At 44.4% G+C, this 26,570-nt stretch overlaps 1 protein-coding gene and 1 long non-coding RNA gene across 17 annotated transcripts in view; one reads left to right on the top strand and one right to left on the bottom strand.

Annotated features, from left to right (window-relative positions):
* Window positions 1–4,239: 4,239 nt before the first annotated feature.
* Window positions 4,240–8,231, bottom strand: LOC132328207 (uncharacterized). Its single transcript, XR_009486715.1, has 2 exons — window positions 8,057–8,231; window positions 4,240–7,444 (listed from the first exon to the last, which is right to left on the bottom strand). It is a non-coding gene; the product is annotated as an uncharacterized LOC132328207 (long non-coding RNA).
* Window positions 8,232–10,554: 2,323 nt separating this feature from the next.
* C2CD5 (C2 calcium dependent domain containing 5) overlaps window positions 10,555–26,570 on the top strand; it is a 58,909-nt gene continuing 42,893 nt past the window's right edge. For 9 of the 16 annotated variants that reach the window (XM_059847981.1, XM_059847980.1, XM_059847978.1 and 6 more), the window contains exons 1-7: window positions 10,555–10,701; window positions 13,953–14,039; window positions 15,919–16,090; window positions 18,076–18,171; window positions 18,693–18,848; window positions 20,041–20,239; window positions 22,742–22,893. In XM_059847981.1, the coding sequence (XP_059703964.1) occupies window positions 10,612–10,701; window positions 13,953–14,039; window positions 15,919–16,090; window positions 18,076–18,171; window positions 18,693–18,848; window positions 20,041–20,239; window positions 22,742–22,893 (952 nt within the window). In that variant the 5' untranslated portion in view covers window positions 10,555–10,611. Of the gene's footprint in view, window positions 10,702–13,952; window positions 14,040–15,918; window positions 16,091–18,075; window positions 18,172–18,692; window positions 18,849–20,040; window positions 20,240–21,696; window positions 21,822–22,741; window positions 22,894–25,704; window positions 25,900–26,570 lie in introns of those variants that run through there. The other 7 variants (XM_059847989.1, XM_059847987.1, XM_059847986.1 and 4 more) reach the window with 3 other exon arrangements.

Raw genomic sequence — 26,570 nt, 5'->3', positions numbered from 1 at the left:
ACATTTGGCTGTAAAACAACATTAGCCTGCAAAAAATAAATCAGGCATAAACTGATACTGGAGTTCTTGCTGGAAATTTCTAATTGTGCACAGAGGTCCTAAAACAGACTTTAAATATGAACAGTGGGGGCAAGAAATGTCTCAATTAAACAACAACAACCCACCACAAAAACACACCAAAAAAACCCCCAAAACAAAACAAAAAAACCAAAACCCCAACCAAACAACAAGCATAATTAAATCACAAGAATCCTAATCTGTCCTCTTTGAGACTGAGTCAAAAATAGCAGGCTTCTTGCTGGATAGTGTAACGTCTGTAAGGAATACCAGACATTCCCAGGAATGCTAGAGCTGTACTTTAAATTCAGCATCCCAATATTTTCAGTTGTTGCAATTTGGAATGAGGAGAGTTATGCAGAGAAGCATAACCCAACATGCAACCAGCCCACCCCCAGCCAAGGGTTTTGATACTTCTGTGCATCTGACCATCTGGTTGTAACAGAATTATTCTTTTTCCAGATTACTTTTTAGCTGCACCAATTTCAACAACCTGATTTTGTTCATCACGATTTAGATACTGCCAGTTAACAAGGCTGTGAGTGAGGATTGCATTTCAGTGCATAACAAAGTCATTTTCAGTGGCTGTGTGAAAAAGGCATGTCTGCACCATGAATAGAAAATGAAACTGACACAAAGCTGGTTTATGAGGGGAAGGAGCCACTCAGGATCACAGAGATTTGAAATACAACTTCTCCAACAGCCTGCTCTGAGAGCACAGCCTCAGCTAGAGGCTGGGAAAGATCAGAGCTGCAAAACCTGCATCTGAAAGACTGAGCTGCTTCTTCTCTGCTGCAAGCAGATAACAGAAAGTGTCCATGGAAACCATTTTTATTCTGCTTATCTAACAATTCCTGAGCAAAAATCCTTGGAAGATGCGAATTGCAAAGGACAGGCAAGTATCTAAAATGGCAGGGGAGTCATCATCCCTTGCACACCTCTCTGCTGGTTCCCCACCCTGGTGGCAGCACTGCCAAAGACATTCTGTCTCTGAGCTCTGTCCCCTGCTCCCATCCCTGTAAGGATCCCAGAGGGCACGGCAGTGCACAGAGTGGGTGTGTGCCCAGCCCTTCACAGCATGTCCCTGAGAGCTCCTCCTCAGGGATGACAGCCAGGCACTCCTAGCAGAGCTGCCCTAGGCTCAGCTCAGCTCTTGGACTGTGAGCAGTCTGAGTGCTCCAACCACCAGCCCACATCCCTGGCTGCACAGAAACTCAAACCTGCCTGTGTACAGCTCACCTACTGGGACAGCTCACATGTTCCTTATCTCAGACACAGCTAAAAACCAACCAAGCCCTGCATCCACGTGCTCATCAGGCAAGATTGTACGTGGCAGGTATTCAAGAAAAACTCTTCAAATGTTATCTGAGACAGTTTGTGCTTTTTTAAACTTGAAGATCTGTGCTATCAAGCTGTTTCCCCACACATGCAAACAAAAACGAGGTTAAAATAATATTCAATCTGTCTTAATTTCAAAACAATCCTCCAAAATTAAGTGAAGGCTGATGAAGTGATTAATCTATTGATTTGAGGCACTGAAACTTAATATAGTGCTTTGAGATAATCTCTGGCATAAATGGAAAATCACTGGAAAAGAAAGGCACAGATAAAATAGGAAACTCCACGTCCTAGCAGTTAATTTGTTGGATTTAGAATTAGGCCTCTACAGATCACAGCTATGCTTTGCAACAAATTCTTGGAATGGTTGTCCTTTGCAAACTGATTATACACATTTCTTCACTCACAGCAATAAGATCAGGAAGCCCAGTAAGTTTTCATACTACTGAAAAATCATCTGTGAAAAACTCAAGACTGGGAGTGTAAAATTATGACACAAATGTAGTGAACGTGTTCAAAAATGAGGATGGATGTACTGGAATATTTTTATTCCTCCTTGCCTTTTTCAGACTGCTAAAATTAGCGAAGGATGGTCTGTTCTTAGTCCTGATATTAATAACAGCAAGATAGTGGAGATCTTTCTTACTCCAAGAGCCTAAATTGTAGAGTGGCAGTCATATACCTGTGTACATGAAAACTCTCATGTAGCTACTATAGGGAGGGGTGTTTTTGTTACTTCTTAAAATCCAGTAGTGTGTCTCCTTATTTTGGTTTAATATTAGTTTAATTTTAATTTTGAGAGAATTTTCCCAGCTGCTAGGTGCTTTGGTGCTAGGAAGATGCACAGTCATTTTGCAAACTTCTGTATAATTAAGCAATTTATTTAGCAAGTATTTCTCAAGTCATGCTGCTCATCATAATCTTGGCTAAGAAAATCAAAGCAGCCTCTCCCTCAGCTGCTATCAAGAAATTATTCCAAGGTGATGACCATAATTCTCCCATACATAAAAGCAGAGAAAGGCAGCACAGGCCTGACAAATGAGAATGTTTGTGCTTTGAAGGCAGTCTGAAGACGCTGTCCTTGCATTTCAAAAGCCCCGTAAATTTCTGTTACCAGGGTCAAATGCAGCCCTGGAGACAGCTCTGCCTGGAGTGAGTTAAGACAGTACTCAAAGAGCAAGCCCCAGTGAGAGGTGTCTCCTTTAGCCAGCTTGTACTGCACAGGAGCTTTTACTTGAGAATTGGGGTGGTAAACAGAGTTTGTTCAAACAGCTAATAATCAAGAAAGTGAACTGGATAGTTCCTGTTGGATAAGGAATGATCCTTCTATCTTCTTTCCACTGTACATAACTCACAGAGATACATCAATTAGGAGTTTTTAAAAGGTTTGTGGGGCTGTCCTGCAGTTCTTGAACTTTTCTGCTTTGTCTGTGAATGGATAGGTCCTTCTGACCTCAGGTAGGAATGCATTCAGGAATAAAGATAGGTCCAAAGTGAATATTTGCTTTGTTAGAATTATTCCTCTTGTTCCATTAACCCATCAGGCATGGATAAGAAGACTCAGAATTCAGATTCAGATCCTGAGCCTGTTCAGTCTCTTTTGGCTTGGCACAACACAAACCCCTCTGTATCAAGTTTTGACAACAAGCAGGTATCACTGTGTAGACACAAGCTTGAATCCCACTTTTGTAAGAAGCTGGATGTGAGGCATTACATACTTCCAAAACCAGAACTCAGTGGTTTGCTTTGTTAATGAGTTTTATTTTTGATATATTTAATACTTGAACGTTTAATAACTCACATCACCCTGTCCATTTCAAATGGAACACATGAAGCAAAAGCATCACATGGTTATTAAGAGCTGCAATCACTCCATGTTTTGAATATGATTATAATCCAATTTAATGTCTTCAATGCACCAGAGAATAACTTACATATCTTGTGAAGTACCTTGATGACGACTCTAAGGACAGTTGATGCATTTACTACAGTTAAAATAATCTCCTTGGCAGCACAGAGTGACCTGAGGAGCAGCACTTCTGTGCTCCTCCTGCCTGTGCCACAGCTGTTGATGAGACAGGGACAGTGGCTTTAATAAGCGTTACAAGACTTCACAAGTGCAGGATCATCACCTTTGATTGTGGCAGCAATTTCAATATATAAATACTGACATTCATTAACATGCCTGTGGTTTGGTGTGGGACTGAATAAATGATCTATTTATTACATTTAGGCAGGAAAAAGGAAAAGACCAACACAAAATAACATTGCATAATGCAATGTAACATAACCAGCAAATATAACTGCTTTAATAACTGTGGAAGTGTAATACATATTGCCAGCACAATTAAATATCTCATTTGTCTCGAGTCTTAAAAGCAAAAGAGGCAGAAACTCTGAAAGTGTCACTGAAGGACTATTTATTTTTTTAAGGCTATAAATACCGCTGCTGACAACTGCATTTAATTAAATTATTTACTAGGTGCTGACTAATTAACTAGGACACTGTACATGGAAGGACTCTGAGTAGCTATTATTATTATTCTGGGGTAACTCAAGCTCTGTGTGGAGCATGTGCACATGGTTCTGATTCAGTCTCTGGGAACTGATACCCCAGTTCTGCCATTGCCACTCAGAAAAAGCACCAAGTCTATGCAATCTCATTTCCCTCTCAGAACTGTGAGAAAGAGAAATGAGATCAAATTATTGCCTGAGAACGTGGCATCAGATCCAGTTGCTTGATTCCCCTGTAGGCAATTGCATTCATTCCTGTGCTAGTGAATATTTATTTTATCCAACCTCTTTCAAGGCTAGATGGAAATCAAGACCTTCAGACAGCAATAGTACAATGAAACAGAATTATAATTATTATGATTTGAATGGCTCTGTTTTTACAAACTGCTTGATATGGACCAAACCCCAAACTGCTGAAGTCCACAGAAGATTGACATGAGCAGACTGCTGGAAAGGTGTTACATTCAGAAGAATAGAGTGCTAAGATCTCATTTCCAAAGGAAATAATTTCCTTTTATATACAGGAAACAAGGGTACATTAAAAAACCCCAGAAATATAATTTTAGGACTATGACATATGGGTTTTATTTTTACCCTTTTGAATGTAAGCTTTGAGAATAATTCTTGGCTTCTTTTTTCTTTAAAGGACAACTAGGTTTTATTCAATTCACTAGATCTTCATGGGAATATTACTGTGAATATTACTGGAATTAGAGTTCATTGGATAAGCTTTTTTCATACATATTATGGGATATTTAAAAGACACATAGACATGGAACTAGGTCATTTAGTGGTGGAATTGGCAGTGTGAGGGGAATGGTAATGGAGAGACACATGAAGCACATATTTGGAGTTGGAATTGGCTCAGGCTTCCATGCTTCCCTCACCACACTGTTATACCAGAGATCCTTGTGGTAGCAGGATTTTGTTCCAGTGGATGGTAGCAGACATTCACGTTGCTCTAGCCTTGTTTCCAAACAGTCTAACTGCAGAGAGCTCCTCCAGCATAAATCAGAGCCCTTGCCCATGATAAACCCCATCTCCTCACTGCAGGGAGACGTTTCCACCTTACTGCTTTTCCTGAGGGAGGATTTCACACTCTGATGACAGGGACTGGGGCTGCAGGGTCAGTCAGACACTCGCAGGTAATTACAAACAGAAGTGGCTGGGATTTTGCCCCATCCCAGGATTTGCCCACCCAAATCCTTGCAGTGGACACACAGCACAGCACATACAGAGCAGGGGGAAGGTTGGGATTTTTCCTGGGATGCAGAGGTTCTTTACTAAGGATCCACGACTCTGGATACAGAACTCCTATGAGCATTATTAAAAATATTTTTGGATTGTTGTCCCTCAGGTGTGGTTAGTTTTACAGAGACATACAGGAATTTTTCCAGAAACCAAAGTCTGACCCTGCAATTTCCTGCACTGATGGTAGCTGAACGGTTCCTCTTTCAAAGAGCACTTAGGACAGTAACTGCAGTAGAAACAGGGCCAGTATCTTCTGTGGGCCAGAGGTAAAAAGCATTTTTTCTGTGTTTCAACAAACTAAAACCCCTCCAAAGAGTTTTCCATTCGTTTCTGTTTAAATCAACAAAAGGCAATGTAATCCAAAAGCACTTTTCCCTGTGGAGGAGAGACAGCCCACCACACCCCAAGTCCTGCTGTAACCTGAGGAAAACCCAGACCACCACCTTCTAATCTGCATCTTGAAGTGGTAAACCAATATAACTGAAACCTGCCCTGATGGAATGGGTCAGCAGACTGAAGTTACCTTCAGAGATAAGGAAAACCTTATCTCTGAAGTGTCAGTTTCCAAACTAAGGGTTCCACATGCATATCTATCACAAACTCTTTCTCTTACTTGAGACTGAAAAAGAAGGGACACATGGATCATTGCCTTTAAGTGGCAAGATCACCCACAAAAAAGTCCCCTATTTTTCTGACAGTCACTGTTCCACACGAGATGCCTTTAATGTTGCAATTAGCAATAGTCTTGGTTGTTTAGTTGAGTTACAGAGCCATTCAATACATAGCAACACCTGCTCAGGTAAGACATTCTGCTCCTTAAGCATACCGTAGCTGAAGCAGGACTTCCATTGCCATGACTTAATAAACATCACTTCTAAGCAGAAGGGAAAAGCCTCAGCAAGAGGCAATCCAGGTACTGAAATGCAAAGTCAGGTATCACATCTCATTTTTCCTTATTATGAAAAAACACCTTTTAGTATTTTCTGTGGAGTTCTGAGCATGTACATACTATAGCTTTAGTTTCCAGTATATCCATTACGTTTGCCTAGAACTGATGGCAGTTTAATGCTGTTTTGGAAGCCCCAAGTAATTTATAAATTCTAGGGGTCTGAGTGTACTTTCAGCAGACCCTGCTGCCTTTCACAAGTCCCCGCTGGCTGGCCCTAGAGAACTGGAATGCCATTGGCAGGAAAGGTGGGAAGTAACATGCTAATTTATGGAAAGCCAGTCTCATTCTGCCAGCACAGAAAATCCTCAGCCCCAAGGTAGGTCTAATACACCAAGCAAGTTTCTCACTGCATTAAATCAAATCTGATTCATCTTACCAAGTACCTGAAAACCAGATTGGAACTGGCTCTCCAAATTAGGCGTTTTCTGATTTCTAGTCCTTCAGCTAACAGAATCTTCCATTGAAAAAGCTGGATCCTCAGAAATCTTTCAAGAAAGAAATATGCATTGCATTAATCCCTGTATTTCATAATCCCTGAGAACTGAGATGTTCACTAGGTGACATCTGTGAAGCTAGTTAGCAAGAGCAGAGGATAAACACAAGTTTTGTCCGAAATAAAGAACTCATAACAAAGTCCACTTTAATGTTGTTTTTACTTGTTCGAAGCCCAGAATTTATTTTACATTCTCTCTATCTTGGGCTCTACAGCAGTGCACCAGAAATGAAAAAATGCCAAATAATGCTGTACCTAACACAGGGAACGTTGGGGGTTTTTGTGGTCCCATCTGCTGAAAGCTTTTTTCTGTAACAGGGAAGTTAAGAATGGCTGTGTTCACAAGTAGTGTAGTGGATCAGTGGCCCCATTTTTGGGGTGAAGCAGTGCTGAGGACCCACCACCCACAGTTCTGGTGGATTATTTAATCCTGGCTTAATTTGCTGCCACGGCCCAAATGCCCTGAAACACCTACACAGTGTATTTGATGTACTGCTGCCTCACACTTCTCAGTTCATACGCTGTGGCACTGCCCGCTTATGCGAGCCACAACAACGTTTAAGCAGGTGAGATCAGGGGATTCCACTCAGAAAGTTCATTTCTGGTCTAAACTAAACCCTTAACATCAGTAGCATGTCTTGTGCTCCTGATTTCCTTCCTGGGTCTTTGCTCTTCACAGCTGTCCTGGCGTCGGGTTTGGGACTTTTCCTTTCGTTTCTTTCTCTCACGGAATTTTGTTCCATCCGTCGCTAAGGTCGAAACCACAACGATCCACAGTTCAGAGAGACGAAAGGAGCCGCCACGGGAGGGCTGCGGCTGGCTGCGAGCTTAGCTGGGGGTTTCTGCTGGGGGGCGGACAGACGGACAGACTGCGGGATTCGGGCTGGGCGCAGCCCCCGGGCTGGGGAGCAGGGCTGGGGATTTGGGCTGGGCACAGCCCCCGGGCTGGGGAGCAGGGCTGGGGAGCAGGGCTGGGTGCAGCCCCCGGGCCGGGGAGCAGGGCTGGGGATTTGGGCTGGATGCAGCCCCCGGGCTGGGGAGCAGGGCTGGGGAGCAGGGCTGGGGATTCGGGCTGGGCACAGCCCCCGGGCTGGGGAGCAGGGCTGGGCACAGCCCCCGGGCTCGGTGCGGCTCCGGCTCTCCCCCTCTCTCGGCACTCCCGGGGAAGCGGGCTGGGCTGCGGCCGCCGTGGGCAGATGTCGCCGCCCCTGCTGGGCTCCTGCTGCCTTCTCCCCCGTGAGTGGAGCTGTGCCTGTGGGAGCGGCTGTTGGCCTGGAACCTGATTTACACCTACCTCACTAAGAAGGACTCTTCATCATCTGCTCGAGTGCCCCAGAGAGATCCCCGGGCCCTTTCTTCCTGCAGGGAGCCTCTCCCGGCCGGGATCGGGAGGCGCTGCCGCTGCCCAGCCCCACCGTTTCTTTGGCACGTGTTCGGGTTTTGCCAGACCGTACCCACGGACAGTGCCCACCGGGACCCCCGCAGCTCCTGCCGCAGCTGCCGAGCTTCCGCTGCCTCTTGCCTTCTGCCCGGAGAGCCCGGCCCGCCGTTCCGAGGGTCCCGCTGCAGCCATCCCCGCCGTGCAGCCCCGTCCGTCCGTCCGTCCGTCCGTCCGTCCGTCCGTCCGTCCCCGCGGGACGCAGCCGGCGGCACAGCGTCGCCTGGCGGCGCGGAGCAGCAGCGCAGCCGAGCCCGCAGCGCCCCTGGCGGCGGCGGCCGGAGCTGCAGGCGGGCCGGGCCGGGCCGGGCCGTGCCGGGCCGTGCCCTGTCCGCCGGGGTGCCGTGCTCCTCTGCCCTGGTACACTGCACACACCGGCAAAGACCTGCCCGGCCTCTCCACAGAGCTTTGCCCGAAAGCCCCCTGATTAAAAGTTATAGTAATTCGGAGGGAAGGCGGTCACATTCTCCATTCCCGCCTTCCTTGGCAGACACCTGTCTTTGAAACCGAGACACCTGCATTAGGAGTAGTCTCAGAATCACAGAATCATTCAGGTTAAAAAGACCTCCAAGACTGAGTCAAACCTTGGACCCATCACCACCCTGTCAACTAGACTAAAGTGCTGAGTGCCACATCCAGTCACCTCTCGAGCACCTGCAGGTGTGGGGACTCCATCACTTCCCTGGGCAGCCCATTCCAATGTTTGACAACCCATTCCAATAAATTCTTGATGCCAACCTGAACCTCCCCTGACATAGCCTGACCCCATTTCCCCTTGTCCTGTCCCTGTTCCCTGGGGCAGAGCCTGACCCCACCTGTCTGTCCCTCCTGCCAGTTGTGCAGAGCCACAAGGTCCCCCTGAGCTTCATTTTCTCCAGGACAAACACCCCCAGCTCCCTCAGCTGCTCCTCACAGGACTTGTGCTCCAGCCCCTTGCCCAGCTGTTTCCTTCTCTGGACACATTCCAGCCCCCCAAGGTCTCCCTTTTGCTGAGGGGCCCAGAGCTGAGTGCCAGGTTCATGGAGAGCCCTCACCACTGCCAGGCACAGGGGACAGTCCCTGCTCTGGCCACACCGGTGCTGACCCGGGGCAGGATGCCACAGCCCCTGCCCCGCGGGCACAGCCGGCTCGTGCTCACTGCTGCCAGCCGGCACCGCCAGTCCCCTCCTGCTCTCTCACTGCAGAACTCCAGGCAAACATGGAGGGATGAGTTAAAAACAAGCATTTAGCCTGTTTACAATTGACTTGGATATGATGAATATTAGCAACAGTATGGATTGTTCCAAGGGTAACTTCCAAACAAGCCCAAGAGACAAAGGGCTGCCTTGGTGGGACTCGCTGCAGGCAGCCCGGGGACAGCCAGCCAAAGATCCCTACTCTCAATTCCCTACACCACGCACTGCAAAGCAGTCACATGATTTGTTTGGTGTATCGCACTCCAGCCCATAACATTATTTAGTCTTTTTGTAAGATTAGAAAGAAGGGGAAATAATCCCAGGAGATCTACTCTTTGGCTCAGCACCTGAGGAGCGCTTAAGCAGAGCACAAGGGCTCCTTTCTGCTCCAGCTGCTGAGCAGCCCAGCGGCACAGCCCTCACCCCGCGGGGTCCCGCACAGCCCGGGCCCCGCACCCCGCCTGCAGGACCACCCTGCCCCAGTCCCGCTCCTCTGCTTTTTGCCAAGCTCCCACAGTGCTAGTACCTAAACAAAGAGCTTTTTCAGGCATCAGAAAGTTACAGCCTGGCTGCAGGAACCGTTTCAAATCCTATTTTTGATAGCTAAATTCCATTTAATCTATCCATAATCCTGAAAATACTGTAAATATTTGTCTTTCGATTAAAAAACAAAGCCAACCCACTGGCCGGGGGGGTCTGGGTGCTGTTTTTAAAGCTTTTACATGAGACTCCCACAATATCTGGGGATGCACGCGTGCTCCCGGCTCCCTTTGAACTGGGAGCAACTCCTTCCCGGGGCAGGCAGAGCATCCCGGGGCGCACCGGCTGCTTCCCGGGGCAGGCAGAGCACGCAGAGGCTGCTGCCCGGGCGGGGTGCGGGATGGGGCACGCAGGGTGCGGGTTCCGGGGTGCGGGGTGCAGGGTGCCGGTTCCGGGGCGCAGCCCGGTCCGCTCTAGCGCCACCATCGATGGCTCGGCGCTCAGGCGGCGGGCCCATCGAGCAGCCGGAGCCCCTTTCCCTGTCCCCGGCTCTGGGTAGCCGTGCCCCGGCAGGGGCCTTGCCCTGGCTCCTGTCCCGAGCTCCCTTGCAGCCCGGCAGTCCCGGGGCTCCTGTCCCGAGCTCCCTTGCAGCCCGGCAGTCCCGGGGCTCCTGTCCCGAGCTCCCTTGCAGCCCGGCAATCCCGGCCCCGGTGCCCTCCCGAGCTCTCTTCCAGGCCCCGGGCCCGGCGCTCCTGTCCCTCTCCCGCTCCCGCTCCCGCTGGCCGGGGCCGTGCGGCGCGGCCCCCACGCATGCGCAGCCGCGCCCGCCGCTCCATGGCACAGGCGCGGTGGCGCTGTCGCTGCGGCCGCGGGAGGAGGAGGAGGAGGGGGAGAGGGGGGGCACGGGAGGAGGAAGATGCCGGGGAAGCTGAAGGTCAAGATCGTGGCGGGGCGCCATTTGCCGGTGATGGACCGCGCCAGCGACCTGACCGACGCCTTCGTGGAGGTTGGTGGCGGGGCGGCGGGCCGGGCCCGCGTGGGGAGGCACCTGCCGGGCCCGAGCGGCGCTCCGGGGAGCGGAGCGGGGCGGGCGGGACGGCGGCGGGAGCCGCTCCGGGAAGGGGTGATAGCCATCGGAACGGGCTGCCCGGGCCAGGGGCGGGAGCCGCTCCGGGAAGGGGTGATAGCCATCGGAACGGGCTGCCCGGGACAGCGGCAGGAGCCGCTCCGGGAAGGGGTGATAGCCATCGGAACGGGCTGCCCAGGGTGGGCCAGCGGCGGGAGCCGCTCCGGGAAGGGGTGATAGCCATCGGAACGGGCTGCCCGGGGTGGGCCAGCGGCGGGAGCCGCTCCGGGAAGGGGTGATAGCCATCGGAACGGGCTGCCCGGGGCGGTGGAGGTGCTCGGGACTCGGTGCTGGGTGTGCCGGTGGTTGTCGGTCCCAGCTCGGGCTCGGTGGTCTCACGGGGCGTTTCCAGCCTCAGCGAGTCTCTGATCAGACAGACGTGTTGCAGGGAGGATGGCGAAGTAATAAAATCATCTTTATATCAGTTGTATTGCTGAGTATATGGGTGGTTGTACGGGCTTTACTTTTAAGGCCAATGTTCGTCTTTCCTTTTAAAACATTTGAAATACTAAAATGTTTTCAAAGGGGGCTTTTAGTCAACAAATACTTAATATTACTTGCGTGTTTAAACACTTTATTGTACCCAGAGTATCTAGCTTCAACCTTTTTTGCAGTCATGTAGTTTGCAGGCGATACGTAGGGTCTTCTCAGGAAGGCACTGTAAAATAAGTTGAAGTGCAAAGTAAGTGGAATTATTTAGGCCCAGGTTGGATGGGGCTCTGAGCCATGTGCTCCAATGGGAGCCATCCCTGCCCGTCACAGGGGTTTGAATGGGTCCCTTCCTATCCAAGCCTTCTTACGATTCCTGTTACATGACCCTTGTGGAATTAAGGTAGGAAGACAGAATGCTTTACTAGACCGGTATACACTGGAAAATATGTTAATATAAAAATAAAATTTGGGATATGTAAGTCCTGATTTAATTTGGTGCTTAAAAATTTGGTTGGTGATAGACTCTAAGGACATTGCTTAATGGAAGAGTAAGCTGGTGGTAAAGTGAGGATGTATTCCAGCCTTTCAGTGGAGCAGAAATAGTACATAATTTTATTTGATTACATGAAACTTAGTGTTTCATTGTTTTGTCAGCTATTTCACCGGTCATGTTTTAATTTTTAAAAGCTTCTCTTGCAGGCTGCCTGTTAATCCAGTCTAAAATTACTAGAACTCTGATGCTTGCTCCTGGGAGACAGGGAAAACAGGACTAGGAAATGCAGTTCACAGAGTTCCATTTGGCCTGGTTTTACTCTGTGTTAGGAGAAACAGCTCTCCTCTTCTGTGAGAAACAGCTCTCCTCTTCTGTGGGGCACTTATTCCCAGCCCTACTGGCAGTGCAGCAAAGTAGATTGTCGAAATTCGTGTAGTAAAATACTAGCATAGCAAAAAAGGAAAATAAACATTTTCAAGATCAGCTTGCTTAGCTGGGTTGGCATGCAGTTCCATGGGTGTCTTGGCACAGATAAGGGTATAGAAATACCCAGATGAGGGCCTTGCTTTCAGGATTGTTAATTAGGAACAGTGTGAGGGAACTTCCCTTTCCCTGTATGGAGTAGGCAATACAGCAGGTGAGATTTATTGCAAAATAAGTTGAGATTGAAACTATTGTTTCACTTTTCTATGTGAGATTGCTGAAAAACCACAATGTGTTTTTTCTTAAATAAAAATGAAAAGCAGATGTTAAGGTTGTAGTTGTTCACTAACCTTAAATTTCCTTGTTAAATATTACAATATAAACTTAGAACTAGAAAAGAAAATGAGAAGAGAATGAAGAGCTCTTACTTCACTCAGCTTATGCAAAACTTGGACTTAACTAGCCCGAGCACAATGATCCTTGTCCCAACTCAGCATATTTTGTTACAATTTCTTCCATAAATGTGCTTTTGACTTTGCACAGGGGACAGCAGTGTGGTGTTTTATTATCTCTACCAGCTTCAATGACCTAGCTGGAGCACCAGGGAAATTCAGTTATAACTGCCTGGGGCTCCAAGGGAACTGATTTACTCCCAAGATAATGCCTTAAAATAGGCTGGGTGGAGCTCAGGACTGTTGGATCCTGGCAGCTTCTGGAGCCAGAACTGGTATCTAATTGGCAGCTCCCTTGCAGCCAGTGCTAGCAACACCTGATTGTACTTAAGCAAGTGCAGAATCCTTCAGAGCTGGGAGATGCACCTGTGCAAGATAATCACTATGTTACTGAAATGTTCCAGGTGGTCACTTAACACTGTCTTCAGCAAAACTACTGCCGTGGTCACATCCAGGCCTAAACTTAGTTTCCAAAATGTGTTTAGCCTTTTAAAAGGTAAAAGCTGTCAAAATCGACACACCTCTAACTCCAGCATTTCTTTTCTATCTGCCTAGTCATTATCTTCCTTAAGAATCTTGAATAAATTTAAAAAAGTAAATTTGAGTATTAGTAAGTACCTGGTATGAGGTGCAGTGCTCATTTCTTTGAGAGGCAGCACTCAGAGAACTCCAGGTGTTTGTAAATGGTTTGAAATGAAAGCTGCAGTGAAATAAGTCTCTTCCATGTCCTGGGTGGCTTCCTGATGTATGGAGCATCACAGAAATTCAGTTTCACTTTAAAAAAGGAAGTAAGAAGCCCCCACAAAACCCAAATGGGTTTAGCCTGAAATAGATGCCTGTGGAGACCATATGGCTAGTGCTGAAGTAGGTTATTATGTGGTTGAAGGTGCAATAAGCCATAAAAGTATGGAAAATATTCATTTTTAGTAGTCCTCTCTCTGTATATCTCAAGTACAGTTTGATTTTATATTTCTATCATCAATTGTCTGTGAAGCTGATTGAGAAATCCTAGAGAGAAGAGTAATAAACTATCAATGTTTAGTATGTGAAGTGACTTTGAATAGCCAATATAAGTGATATTTTTGCCTCTCAAATGATTGAAGAGGAAAAGAAACAATTTTAGTAGAATGACAGGATGAGAGAGAGATTGATTGGAAATGTCATTGACACATGGATACTGATATATGTAAATTGAGTTTAAGAGCCACTCAGTGAAAAGAAAATGATTTGTTGAAATATGTATTTGAAATTATTTGCATTTGTCAATTAAATGAGTTTCAAAATCTTTTTGTTAATATTTGTAATTGCTAATTGAATGTTTGCATTTTTAGGTGAAATTTGGAAATACAACATTTAAGACAGATGTGTATCCCAAATCACTTAATCCTCAGTGGAATTCTGAGTGGTTCAAATTTGAGGTAAGTATTTTTTAAGAGTTGGCCTGTGACTGCATAGACGCTCTGGTTTAGCTGCCTTAATTAAACAATTGCATTTCCAGCAGAGAGTGAGCACTGAAGTGTTTTGTGTTTACATGCTCAAAGCCTTTCCAGCAAGCCCAGCTCCAGCCAGGCCCTGTTTGCCAAGGGCGTCTCTTTGGCTTTCTAGGAGTGGTTGTGAAGATAAAAGCTTGCCAGGTTGGATCCAGCTTGAATGTTGTTCTGTTAGAAAAGAGAGTGCTGCAGTGAAGGTGGGGAAGGGCAGCAGGGGTTAGGCTTTTCAGAACAGTTATCAGTACAAGGATGTGTAAAGAAGTACATATATATGAAAGTACAAGTGTTCTCTGGGCTTTTTTTAATTTTGAGCAAGGGAAGTTAATTGGTATTTGAAGTCTTACATTTGGTCGCAAGGATCATGCAGAGGAGAAAATGAAAAATTCCTCTGTGAAGATTACAAAATAAATAGCTTGGACAACAATTGTTGGACACTTTCTCTTCTCGTTTCCTTATGTAATAATGAGGGCATGCAGCATTTTCCTGTAATTGCTTGTTGCTTTCCAGGATCTAATTTGTTGGTGTCCTTTGACATTATGCCCTGAATGAGTGTTTACATGTTTCTTTCATTTTTTTACTACTTAAAAAATGAGGATTATGTTTAGAATAAATTAATTATTGAAACACTTGAATGTGTAGTTCTGGTTGATTTCCCATGCACTAAGGCAGTATCACAATTCTGCAAACACTTAGATGAGTCATCCCATTGCAGTTAGCAAACTTAATTCTTGGTTTGTGACATTGAACACGAAAATTTGTTAAATAGTTGTCTTAGTCCTAAAAGAAAATGGTTGTTATATGTAGGTGGATTATTGCATTTGTTTAGGAAATTGCATGTGTAGAATTACTGAACTTTTACTGCAGGCTGTGTAAAATACCTGCTTTTAAGCCACTGACCAGTGATGGGAACACCATAAACTTCAGAGCATAATAGGCCTCTGAGGTATTTTACCTTAAATTTTTTCTTTCTTTCTTTCTTTCTTTTCCTTTCTTTCTTTCTTTCTTTTCCTTTCTTTCTTTTCCTTTCTTTCTTTTCCTTTCTTTCTTCCTTTCTTCCTTTCTTCCTTTCTTCCTTTCTTCCTTTCTTCCTTTCTTCCTTTCTTCCTTTCTTCCTTTCTTCCTTTCTTCCTTTCTTCCTTTCTTCCTTTCTTCCTTTCTTCCTTTCTTCCTTTCTTCCTTTCTTCCTTTCTTCCTTTCTTCCTTTCTTCCTTTCTTCCTTTCTTCCTTTCTTCCTTTCTTCCTTTCTTCCTTTCTTCCTTTCTTCCTTTCTTCCTTTCTTCCTTTCTTCCTTTCTTCCTTTCTTCCTTTCTTCCTTTCTTCCTTTCTTCCTTTCTTCCTTTCTTCCTTCCTTCCTTTCTTCCTTTCTTTTCCTTTCTTTTCCTTTCTTTCTTTCTTTTCCTTTCTTTCTTTCTTTCTTTTCCTTTCTTTTCCTTTCTTTCTTTCTTTTCCTTTCTTCCTTATTTTATTTATTTATTTATATATCAGTTATTTATGTATCAGTTTGTATTGTGGAGATAGGTGGACAATCTTTTAAGTGCAACTTAAAATATTGTGGAATTTTAAAATGAATAGTCTCTGTAATTGTGCTTTCTGTTCTTCTCCCAGTGGTAGCTCTGTTTCCAGGATCTCACCAGGCTCTGAAGGATAAAACCAAAATGAGTGAATGTGCTGTTCAGCCTTCAGGAAGCTGACATTGTGGATTTGTCTGTGTCACTGTCCATTAGGAACTCTCCTCTGCATTTGTTTTTGAGCAGTTTTTCCCTGCACATTTTGAAATGCTCAGCTTTTGTTAATATTTGCTGTGCAGGTGGATGATGAGGAGCTGCAGGATGAGCCCCTGCAGATCACAGTTCTTGACCACGATACGTACAGTGCCAACGATGCCATTGGCAAGGTGTACATAGACATTGATCCTCTGCTCTACAGTGAGGCAGCCACGGTGATTTCAGGGTGGTTTCCAATTTATGATACCATTCATGGTAAGATTTGCTGATTTAAAGCGGGCTTGTTGGAAATCTAATCTGCTTCGTACAATCTCATAAGCTGTATTCAGAAATTTGTAATAACTTTAGCTTTGGAGTTGGAAAACTACTTTCCTGGCTTTTTTTCCCCTTATTTTCTGACATGAGAAAATTTCTGGCAGGGGAGTAAAGACTGGTGCTTGGCAGAATTCCTTCCATAGGACTGGTGACAAGTGGGAAAACATCTTCACTAGTTACTGCAAATTTCAGATTAAAGAAAAGACTCAGACATATATGTCTAATCACCACGTGTTTGCTAAACAAATGCAATTTTACTGGGGTTACTTGAAGTGTGCCTTCCTGGGATTTGGGATAAACTTCACTTGAGATGAAGGGACAAGGATATGAGATCTTCAGCAGGATGAAATCCTTTCCCTGCAATAAGTGCTCTCAGGGCTAGGTGGATTTCATCAGAATGTCTTGAAGGTATGAGAAAATAAAGGCAATGGTATTTTTGCTTTTGATTTTAATGGAGCAGCTTTTGTCTCAGTGAGGCAATGTCAGTTTAGAGCAATTAACTTGCTGTTTGGATACCTTGTGCAGAACATCTCTGTGGCTGCCATTGTCCCCCTCGTTCATTATTCAGGGTGAATTAAATGACCTAATGATGTTCAAAGCTAATTATAAATCATTGCTGGGAAATAAATTATGGTGTTCACCAGATGCTCATCATAACTGATGCACAGTATTTTTTGCATTTAAACCAGTTACAGCAAGTAGAAATATTAAGAAATCTTGTAAAATTACTGGTTTTTAATTAACTTTTTTATCCTATGCACATTTTCCTATCACACATTTTCTTCTGGAGCTAAATTATGCAAACACTTGTTTCAGGATGTGTACAGCTGGTAGGTTAGAGTTAGATTTCTCTATATTTCTCCAGATATGTTGGTATTTCATAGCTTTTTTCTGTGTAAGTAAAATTGGAATTCTTTTATTTTCATGCTCATAGCACTAGATTCCAATTATCTTGATTCTTGGCAAGCATTAATTGACACTTCCTTAAAAAAGAATAAATATAATGTTCATAAGTTTGTATTAAATTTTTTTTCTTTCACCTCAACATGATTGTTTGTGAAAATGTATAACCCTGAGGCATTTTCTGTTACAATAAATGAAGGCTTCTTCCTGTTGGCATTTTGGAAGGGAGATGCAGCTGATTTTATTGCAGTAATGTCTGAGCTGAACAACAAATCCAGTGCTGCTGTTTCAGTCATATGCTGATGTGATAAAGGCTTCTGAAGACACGAGAGATCAGACTCATCAGGTTTAGTCCTCAATATGTCAGAACCTATAATATGGGAAATGATTTTGTTACTGGGTGGGGAAAAAGAAGAAAAAGCTCAGAACAGGAAAGTAGAGAAGTCAAAGAGGAATGGTTCTGTGATAGAAAATATTCCATTTCTAGTAAGGTTTAATCACAGTCGAAAATTAACCTTTGTCTAAAAGGACTAATAGCTTATTTTTATGTAGTTCTTGTCACAGTTACAGTATTTTGCAGACACTTCCTGTGTCACTTTGTGGTTCAAGAAAGAACCATAAATATTTCTCCTTGGGCTGAACTTCAGAGGGGAGCTTTAGTGCAGTTTTGAAGTTGTTTCAGGGAGGAAACTGAGCAGAGAGAGCACCCTGCAGCAGAGGCCACTGCAGCATCAAGAGGCTGATGGCTTCTCTTTCCCCAGTCCCATCTTTCTTGTCAAGTTCTGTTTGGTGCAGACAGGCATTTGAGGAGTGTTGCTTTAATTGCTTCAGCCCCACGGGCTTGGCAGAGCTAGAAACTTCCTCTGAGCCAGTGTCTCTGCAGCAGACCTGAGAGGCAAGGCTATGGCTTCCTGCTCCTCTGGCATTAATTACTAATAAAAGGAAATAACTTATAGGTCTAGTTTTGTATTGATTCAGTTACATTGTTATAACTTCTGGTATTTCATGGTTTTTATTGATAGGTATACGTGGGGAGATCAACGTGGTGGTGAAAGTAGATCTCTTCAATGATTTAAACAGATTTAGGCAGTCATCCTGTGGAGTCAAATTTTTTTGCAGTAAGTAGAGGAAAAGAGTTTATTTGGACAAAAACTTTTTCCGTGCTTTCCTTTCTTTGCCTCTTCTGTCTCCCTTCTCATGGCAGACAAGGGAGCTCATTGCATCAACCTATCAGAGATAACATTGACACAAATTGCTTTTCTTTTTTAACACATTTTTACTGTTCACGTTTCAAAGCAATGTAAACTATGGGATTGTTATCCCATAACTAATGGGATTTTTAATGTCCAGAAGTTGCATTTCAGTGCCTGTGCATGCACACATGGTGTTATTTTGGGTTGAAATCCTTTTAAAGAGGCCCAAAGTGAAAAGGTTTCGTAAAGGTACACGCTGGAACTGGTACACTGGACAGTTATCTTACCAGGGCTCCACAACTTCATGAGCAAAACTTCCTGGGTGTGACCACGTTTTCACAGAAAATTGTCTGGATGAAAGAATTTCTTTGTGTAATTTGATGGTTTTGTGCTGTGTTTGGCTGGGAGGCCTGTCTCTTACCCCTTGGCTCTGTGTGTCTGTGCAGCCACGTCCATCCCCAAGTGCTACCGGGCCGTGGTGATCCACGGCTTCGTGGAGGAGCTGGTGGTGAACGAGGACCCCGAGTACCAGTGGATCGACCGCATCCGCACCCCGCGCGCCTCCAACGAGGCCCGCCAGAGGCTCATCTCGCTCATGTCAGGTACGGGCCCTGCCCGGGGGGCACGGGGCCCTGCCCGGGGGGGCACGGGGCCCTGCCCGGGGGGGCACGGGGCCCTGCCCGGGGGGGCACGGGGCCCTGCCCGGGGGGGCACGGGGCCCTGCCCGGGGGGGCACGGGGCCCTGCCTGTGGGGGGCACGGGGCCCTGCCCGGGGGGGCACGGGGCCCTGCCTGTGGGGGGCACGGGGCCCTGCCCGGGGGGGCACGGGGCCCTGCCTGTGGGGGGCACGGGGCCCTGCCTGGGGGGGCACGGGGCCCTGCCCGGGGGGGCACAGGCACGGGGCCCTGCCCGGGGGGGCACGGGGCCCTGACTGGGGGGCACGGGGCCCTGCCTGTGGGGGGCACGGGGCCCTGCCTGTGGGGGGCACGGGGCCCTGCCTGTGGGGGGCACGGGGCCCTGCCTGTGGGGGGCACGGGGCCCTGCCCGGGGTGGCACGGGGCCCTGCCCGGGGGGGCACGGGGCCCTGCCTGTGGGGGCACGGGGCCCTGCCCGTGGGGGCACGGGGCCCTGCCTGTGGGGGCACGGGGCCCTGCCTGTGGGGGCCACGGGGCCCTGCCCGGGGGGGCACGGGCACGGGGCCCTGCCTGGGGGGGTGCTGACACTGCCTGTGGGGGCACGGGGCCCTGCCTGTGGGGGCACGGGGCCCTGCCTGGGGGGGCACGGGCACGGGGCCCTGCCCGGGGGGCACGGGGCCCTGCCTGGGGGGGCACGGGCACGGGGCCCTGCCCGGGGGGCACGGGGCCCTGCCTGGGGGGGCACGGGGCCCTGCCTGTGGGGGCACGGGGCCCTGCCTGGGGGGGCACGGGGCCCTGCCTGGGGGGGTGCTGACACTGCCCCAGGTACACAGATGATATTTTCCACTTTAGTTATTACCAAGGCAATCCAGCTACACAGAATCATTAGTTTTTTAATTATGTCCTCCTAAAAAGGCATCACTGACAGACTGGTTTCTTATAGTCACTGTCTTTCAGTCCTTGTGTGCAGTTAATAGGAGGGCAGTGTTTGGTTTGCAGTAGAGGGGCAAAAAGTAGGAAATAAGTTGAAATATGCTTAAATAAATCAGTAAATAAGAAATTATAGATGTTTGTTCATATAGATTTTAAAGATGTCAAAGACCCCAAAAGAGAATAGAAGTTCACTGCAACTCTGAGCTCTTTATCTTTTGTTTTGTAGGTGAATTACAAAGGAAGATTGGCTTGAAGGTGCTTGAAATGAGAGGAAATGCTGTTGTTGGTTATTTGCAGTGTTTTGATTTGGAGGGAGAGTCTGGACTTGTAGTGAGAGCCATAGGAACAGCCTGCACGTTGGATAAATTAAGTAACACATCAGCATTTTTACCTGCATGTAACTCCCCATCCAAAGAAATGAAGGAGTAAGTATGAATTAGTAGCTTGTAGGAAAACAAGTTTCACCTCTCTTCCTTTCATACTCATTCAGTTTTTCATAACCAGTGTGATTTCTTTTTTCCCCCTGAATTTGTTTTTCTTTTGTAGTTTTATTTGTCTGGAAAAAGTTTTCTATTCCACGATTCTGAAATGTTTTAGGTTGGATGAGTTGTTATTTCAGTAGAAACTGGAGTGGTAGTTCTTACTTAAGATGACTTTCTTTGTATTTATATAGCAATAGCACTACATATCCTTGGCTTGTGATCCACCAGTTTAACTGTAATTTGTTCTTCTTTGATGCTGTGTTTGTGCAATGAGCGTTTTTGTGAGGACCTCTCACAAATATACTTTTGGTTCAAGCCTAAGTGTTTATAAGTGTATAAGAGAAGATAAGTTTTGAATTCTGATCGTTCTGTCAGTAATTTAGACAATGACCCCAAAGAGGTCTCATCTTTTATTGTGAGCTTTGCTTTTTACTCTTGTAAAACAAGGAGGACTATGGCAAAACAGGCAGACAGTGAACTTGCAGAGAAATCTTTTTACTATGAGAATTAGAATTTTGTGATTTTTGTCATATGTACTGCAGCACAAAACAGTTTGATTGCAATGTTTTGATATGCATACAAATTAATAGAAATATACTTGCAGTCTTCTTTCAACTGTTGCTACTTTTTTGCAAGGATAAATTAGTTTTTTTCTGTTTTGTAGAGCAATACAGGAAGGAAAAAACTGCACCAAGAAATGTGTTACATATCCTGTATTTCTAGATGTATTAAATGAAGTAGCTGTTTTCATTAACTTGAACTGTTCTGTCACTGCAAGAGAGGCGTGGCATTTTTTGCTCTGCAGAATTTTGCAAAATATGAGCTGACTTTTAAAAATTACTGTTTTCTATTTCACGGCATAGCTTGTTTGACTTGTCTTGATGTTAAAAAATTGCCTTTAAAAGAGCTTCAGGATACAGTGCAGCATAGAGCAACAGCGTGGTGTTTAAAAACAAAAAAGGTAGACCTAGTAATTATCAACTTAAAAAGTACCCATAAATAAGCCAGTGGCTTTCACTCTGCAGCAAAATGTGGAAATTCCACCTCCCACATTATCCACGTTCAGCTTGGTGATGGGTATTGTCTCAGTTCAAAAAATGGGAATGTTTCTCTAAGGCAGCAAGATCAACTAATTTGATTCTTCTTATTCTTGGCTTTACTTACCTGATGGCCTGTTGCCAGAAATCCATGATGCAGTCACAAGCAAGTGCTTAAGCTGTTCCTTTCCCTTCTTTTATTTCATCTGGACTCTTGCATGCTAGGAATTGCAATCTTAGAGTCTGCTTAGAGTAAGAGATCTCCTCTATCTGAACTTCCCTGAAATCATTGGTAACATAACTTTGCAACCTGTTTGTATGTATTGTTTTCTTTTCTTCCACCCTGGCTGCAAACTCTCTCAGGTCTCCGCTGGTTCACGCGCCGAGCCATGGATGCCGCTCGACCCACAACAGCCCAATTCACACTGCTACTGGCTCACGGCTCACTCAGAACTTCTCTGTGTCTGTTCCCACTCTCATCTACACTGGTACGAGTCTGCTGACACTCACAGCTGGGGAGAGGCAGCCGCAGGCACAGTGCCCACAGGGCAGGCAGGCAGGGTAGGCAGGGACTCTCCTCCCTCATTGCCTCACGGACACACCTGCTGCTACCAGGGTGCTGCAGCTCGAGGAAGTGCAGGATAGGTTCTTGGAGATGCATCAGTCTCTTCCACAAAGCCACACTCTTCACTTTAACATGCTCTTGCTTCCTGTGAAATTAACTAAAACCATAGGTGATGTAACTGGGAAACATTGATTTGAGCTCCTAATTGCTTTCAAACATAATTCACATGCAGTAGGTTTTAAAGTGGTTCTAGGAAGGGTCTGTGCCATTTGTGGAAGAGATGGTTTTAGAGAGCAGGTAAGTCAAGCTGTGCATAAAGAAGCTGTTTGTCAATAGAGTTGTTCCCATAAAGATTCTCCTCTTTGCTCTGTTTTTAGCTGTGGCATGCTGCTGATGCTATAGGATAAGGAAACATTTTTTTTTTACCTTAAAATGCATATGTGTATATACATAAGTGTATAAATATGTATAAACACAGCTGTAATTTGAAATCATTTTTTCTTTATTAAACTAACTCAAAGCATTGTGTATTTGACCAGATTTTTAAGCCATAAACTTTTCAATTTTTTTATTTTGCATATATATATATATATATATGATTTTTTGTCACATCTCATGCCTTTCATTTAGCTTAATTGTTTCATTGTAGATGATGAGCATCTGTCTGTAGGATGCTGAGAGGGTAAAACAGCATTTCTTTGCCTCTGGCCTCATTCCCAGCCTTGCTCCTAAGGAATAGCTGCTGGCCCTGCCCCAGTCCCATCCTGGTGTTTGGATCATGCTGCTGTCAGCCAGGTCCTTTGGCACAGGATTACTGAATATGTTTCCACCTTCTTCTGGCAGGATTCCTTTCAATGAAGATCCCAATCCCAATACATATTCATCAGGACCCTCCACCCCTCTGAAAAATCAAACCTATTCCTTTTCACCTTCCAAGTCCTACAGTCGACAGTCCTCTTCTTCTGACACAGATTTGAGTTTGACACCCAAAACTGGTAAGGCACTTCCACCCACTTTTTGTTTAAGTTGTTTCTCTTTTTATATTTTCATTCAACCCCTTTTGCTTTTTGGCATTTAAGTTATCAAAATGATGTGAAAATTGGAGACCTCACCCAGCACACCTCAAGCTCTAAAGGGTTTCTACAGGGTCAGAATTTCAATCTTGCCTGTATTTCCACTGTCCAGGATAACATGAAAATTACTTTTGTAACACAACTGAAGTCAAAATAAAACTTCTCAGAGCATTAAGGGAGTCCCAAGTAATTGCCTTTTCCTTATTTCCTCCATTTCATATCACAGATCATGGGAGTGTATTTCTCATCACAATATGTTAAGGATGCTGTTACTAAAACCATGTAGCCTTCAAGCCTACTGTGTTGAGCCCTAAGTTTACTGCATACATTTATCTAATTTTGAACTCCCTTTTGCAAATTCAAAACTAGAAATGTAGCAGCCACTGTCTTTTAATTCTCTTGCTCTATGGAAGTAGCTTTACATACAACAGTATACACTTTCAGTTAGCTTAAATTACATTAGAAGTAATCCAGCCACCTTCAAAAAGCATTTTTCTTTTTCCATTGCTTTATCATAATTCTTTCAACTTGTTTTTACCTCCCTCCTGATTTTTTAGTTTGTGGTTAGAATCGTGTCAGTAATAATGTCAGCAAAACTCAAACAATTATTGTATGTTTTCATTATATGGCCAATGCTATGTATTTTGCTACCATAGGGCAAAGTATTTTCTACAATTGTTTATGGAAGTGTAGTTAGTTTTTAAATGATGCTGTAAATTGTATTTGAAGCCCATATAATTAGACAAATTTTAAGCATATTAAGGTAGTTTATTCAGCTTTACTTGATAGCACTCCTTTCAAGAATTTTTCCTGGCATATAAATTGAATATTACATTCAAATGGAGTTGGATGAAATATTTCATGCAGTTTATTCCCTAGATGTATTAAAAATATTCCCAATTAGCAAGCTGTCTTTCTTAGTGCTGTCTTCTCTGTCCCATTAAAACAAACCAGCCAAAAAAAGCACACTTTAGTTTTTGTCCATTTTAAAGGCTGTTCACTGGGTAACCAGTGTGCTGGTCACTCATTTAAAGGACCTACCAATAGAACTGGATGCTTATTACTTGGGAGCACCCCAAATTCAGGTGTTTGGCTTACTGAATATTTGAAAACCTGTTGCTTTTGATCAGATTTTCCATGGTAAAGATGATGTCATGTGAAGGATTTAAATGTAATATAGGTGGTCATCTTTCTGGATGTAAGTGTTGTGAATTTAGGCATGTGCAACTCACTGTGAATGTGTGAAGGTTTTAAAGCAGCAGCCTTGTGTATTTCCTGGCAATATTAGGTAGGTGGATAAATCCTGTTTTCTTCAGTCAGTTCCTTCAGAACTGAAACAGATCATCATTGGTGCCTCTTATTTGTAGGGATTTTTCAAGTATGTAAAGATATTTTTAGCTATCTTTCTAGTATTAAAGCAAACTATGGGCATACTTTTGCTTACTAGCACTCTTTTTGGCAACTTTTAACTCTGCTGCTGAAACTTGTCCAGAGAGGATTTTCTAGTTACATTTAAACATGCTGTATCTTGCTATGACAAACTCAATTTTGAATCTTAATGGATTTAAAGGACAATACCTCTTGAGTAATTTGCTTTACTTTTACCTAAAATTTGATGATATGCAGAAGACACTTCCTTAACATACTAAATACAGTATGTTGTTCTTAACAATTACTGTATATGTTTAGACCTGTTTTCATTTCCCAAGGCTGTTACTAAGTTCAGGTATTTCAGTGTGCAATTTAGTGATCTCAGCAGTTAAACAAAGTTAAAGAAATGCAAACTTCTCATGTGACACATCTGATGTTACCAGGTTTGAGATACCCATTACTCAGGTTGGCTGATGTGAAAAAAGAACTCTTTTCTGCTGTTTCTGCAGTGTATTATATTTGTCTTTATTTCTCAGTCAGGTAGTGTGCTGACATGTCTGAGATGGACATTAACCTGGAGAAACAGTGCAGATACACAATTTTCCAGTATGATAACAAAACACTGGACGTTGGAACTTGGATCTGCTTAAGCATCTAATCTTCAATAGCTCCAAATCTGGAGAATATTACCTTGATGTCTTCTGTGAAATACAATTGTGCTTGTGTTATCCATTCTGGTCTATAGATACATTTGCTGAATTTGGGTTTGAAGTTAGAATTCTGGGAGTAGGGATGTATTTTATGCCACTGCAAATGAACAGAATCAGGCTGACAAAAAGCATGATGTTTTTTAATGAGATAATACATTCTGATGTGCCATAGCATATGTTTGGAGGAAATGGGTAAGGTGGGAACTCCTTTACTTGATGGGAACTTAGAATTCTACAAGATTTGTTACTCTAAAAAATCATAAAACGAATCCATGGCCTCTTTGGAAAATAACCTTTTCTACTGAGATAATGCAAGTAATCAGATTAAGTGTGTGCAAAGACTCTGTTGTTTGGGTTTTACTCCATACTATTTGCTATCAAATTTTGATTGGCATTTAAAATGTTTAATTACCATGTCTCTAGAAAATTAATTTCAAAATGAAGTTAATCAAGTAATGGTTTTTAAAGACACGCTTCTCATGTACGTTGTGGAGCTGCATTGTCATTCCATTTCTTTGTATGTCAAGAAATAATTTGTAGTAAGTGTTGATTCCTTTAGAGAAAACAAATATGCTTCATTTTGATTTCTTTTGTCCGTTTCTTTAGTCATCTTCTGAATCTACATCTCTGTCTCTATTACTTTCCTCCACAGCACCTTCCCCGCAGGGACCTAGGATTTTCCTGTTTCCCAGCTCCCCTACACTCTCTTGTGATTCCCCACATCTTAGAAAGTCCTGTCTCCTCCTCTCGGGGTCTAGCATTAAACCTCTACACTCTAGCCATGTCAGCCCAGTTGTTCTGAGGAAAAGTGTTTCTTTCACTGAAGAGCTGCTTCTGGCTGCTTCTGGTAGGATCTATCTATTATGGCCTTTTAAACACACTTTTAAGGAAATGTTGTTATTTGATTAACACACAGATGCTTCTATAACCCTGGGTTTGCTCAGTTAGCCTCTGAAAACTGCTGGCTACATGACTGTGCATTCCATCTCTCACCTCTGCCCCAGAAGCTTGAAACACCTTCAGAACTTCTTAGAGGATTTGAAACAATGTCATTTATGCTACAGAATTACTTCTTACCCTTGAAAAATATCCTTTGCTAATTGAACTGAAATAATTTGCTTTATTTGTAATCCCACACATTCTCTTCACTTTGTTGCTCCTGCATTTTGCATGGAGCAACTGCTCATTGCACTTGCTCGTGAATTCATTCATCATTTGCTGAAATAATGGGTGTCAGATGCTACCAACTCTGCTTTTTAATTTAACCTTTCAAACAATGCCTGTGCTTTTTATTTTTTCTGCCCACTTTTTCATTTCACTGACATGGATTATTTTTATAGATTTCAATTAAATAGTTGTTGATATTACTTCACTTTTTTTGTAGAAAGTCTTTTGGTTAGTTTGTATTTTTTGAGTTTGTTTGGTGTGCAGTATTTATGCTATGTTTGTCTGTATTTAGTCTTGTATAGTCCCTGACAGTGATGTTTAGAATCAATGCTAAATAGTAAAAGCAATTTA

This window comes from Haemorhous mexicanus, chromosome 5 (genome assembly GCF_027477595.1).
Source record: "Haemorhous mexicanus isolate bHaeMex1 chromosome 5, bHaeMex1.pri, whole genome shotgun sequence".
NCBI lineage: Eukaryota > Metazoa > Chordata > Aves > Passeriformes > Fringillidae > Haemorhous > Haemorhous mexicanus.
This window is presented reverse-complemented; position numbering and strand designations above follow the sequence as displayed.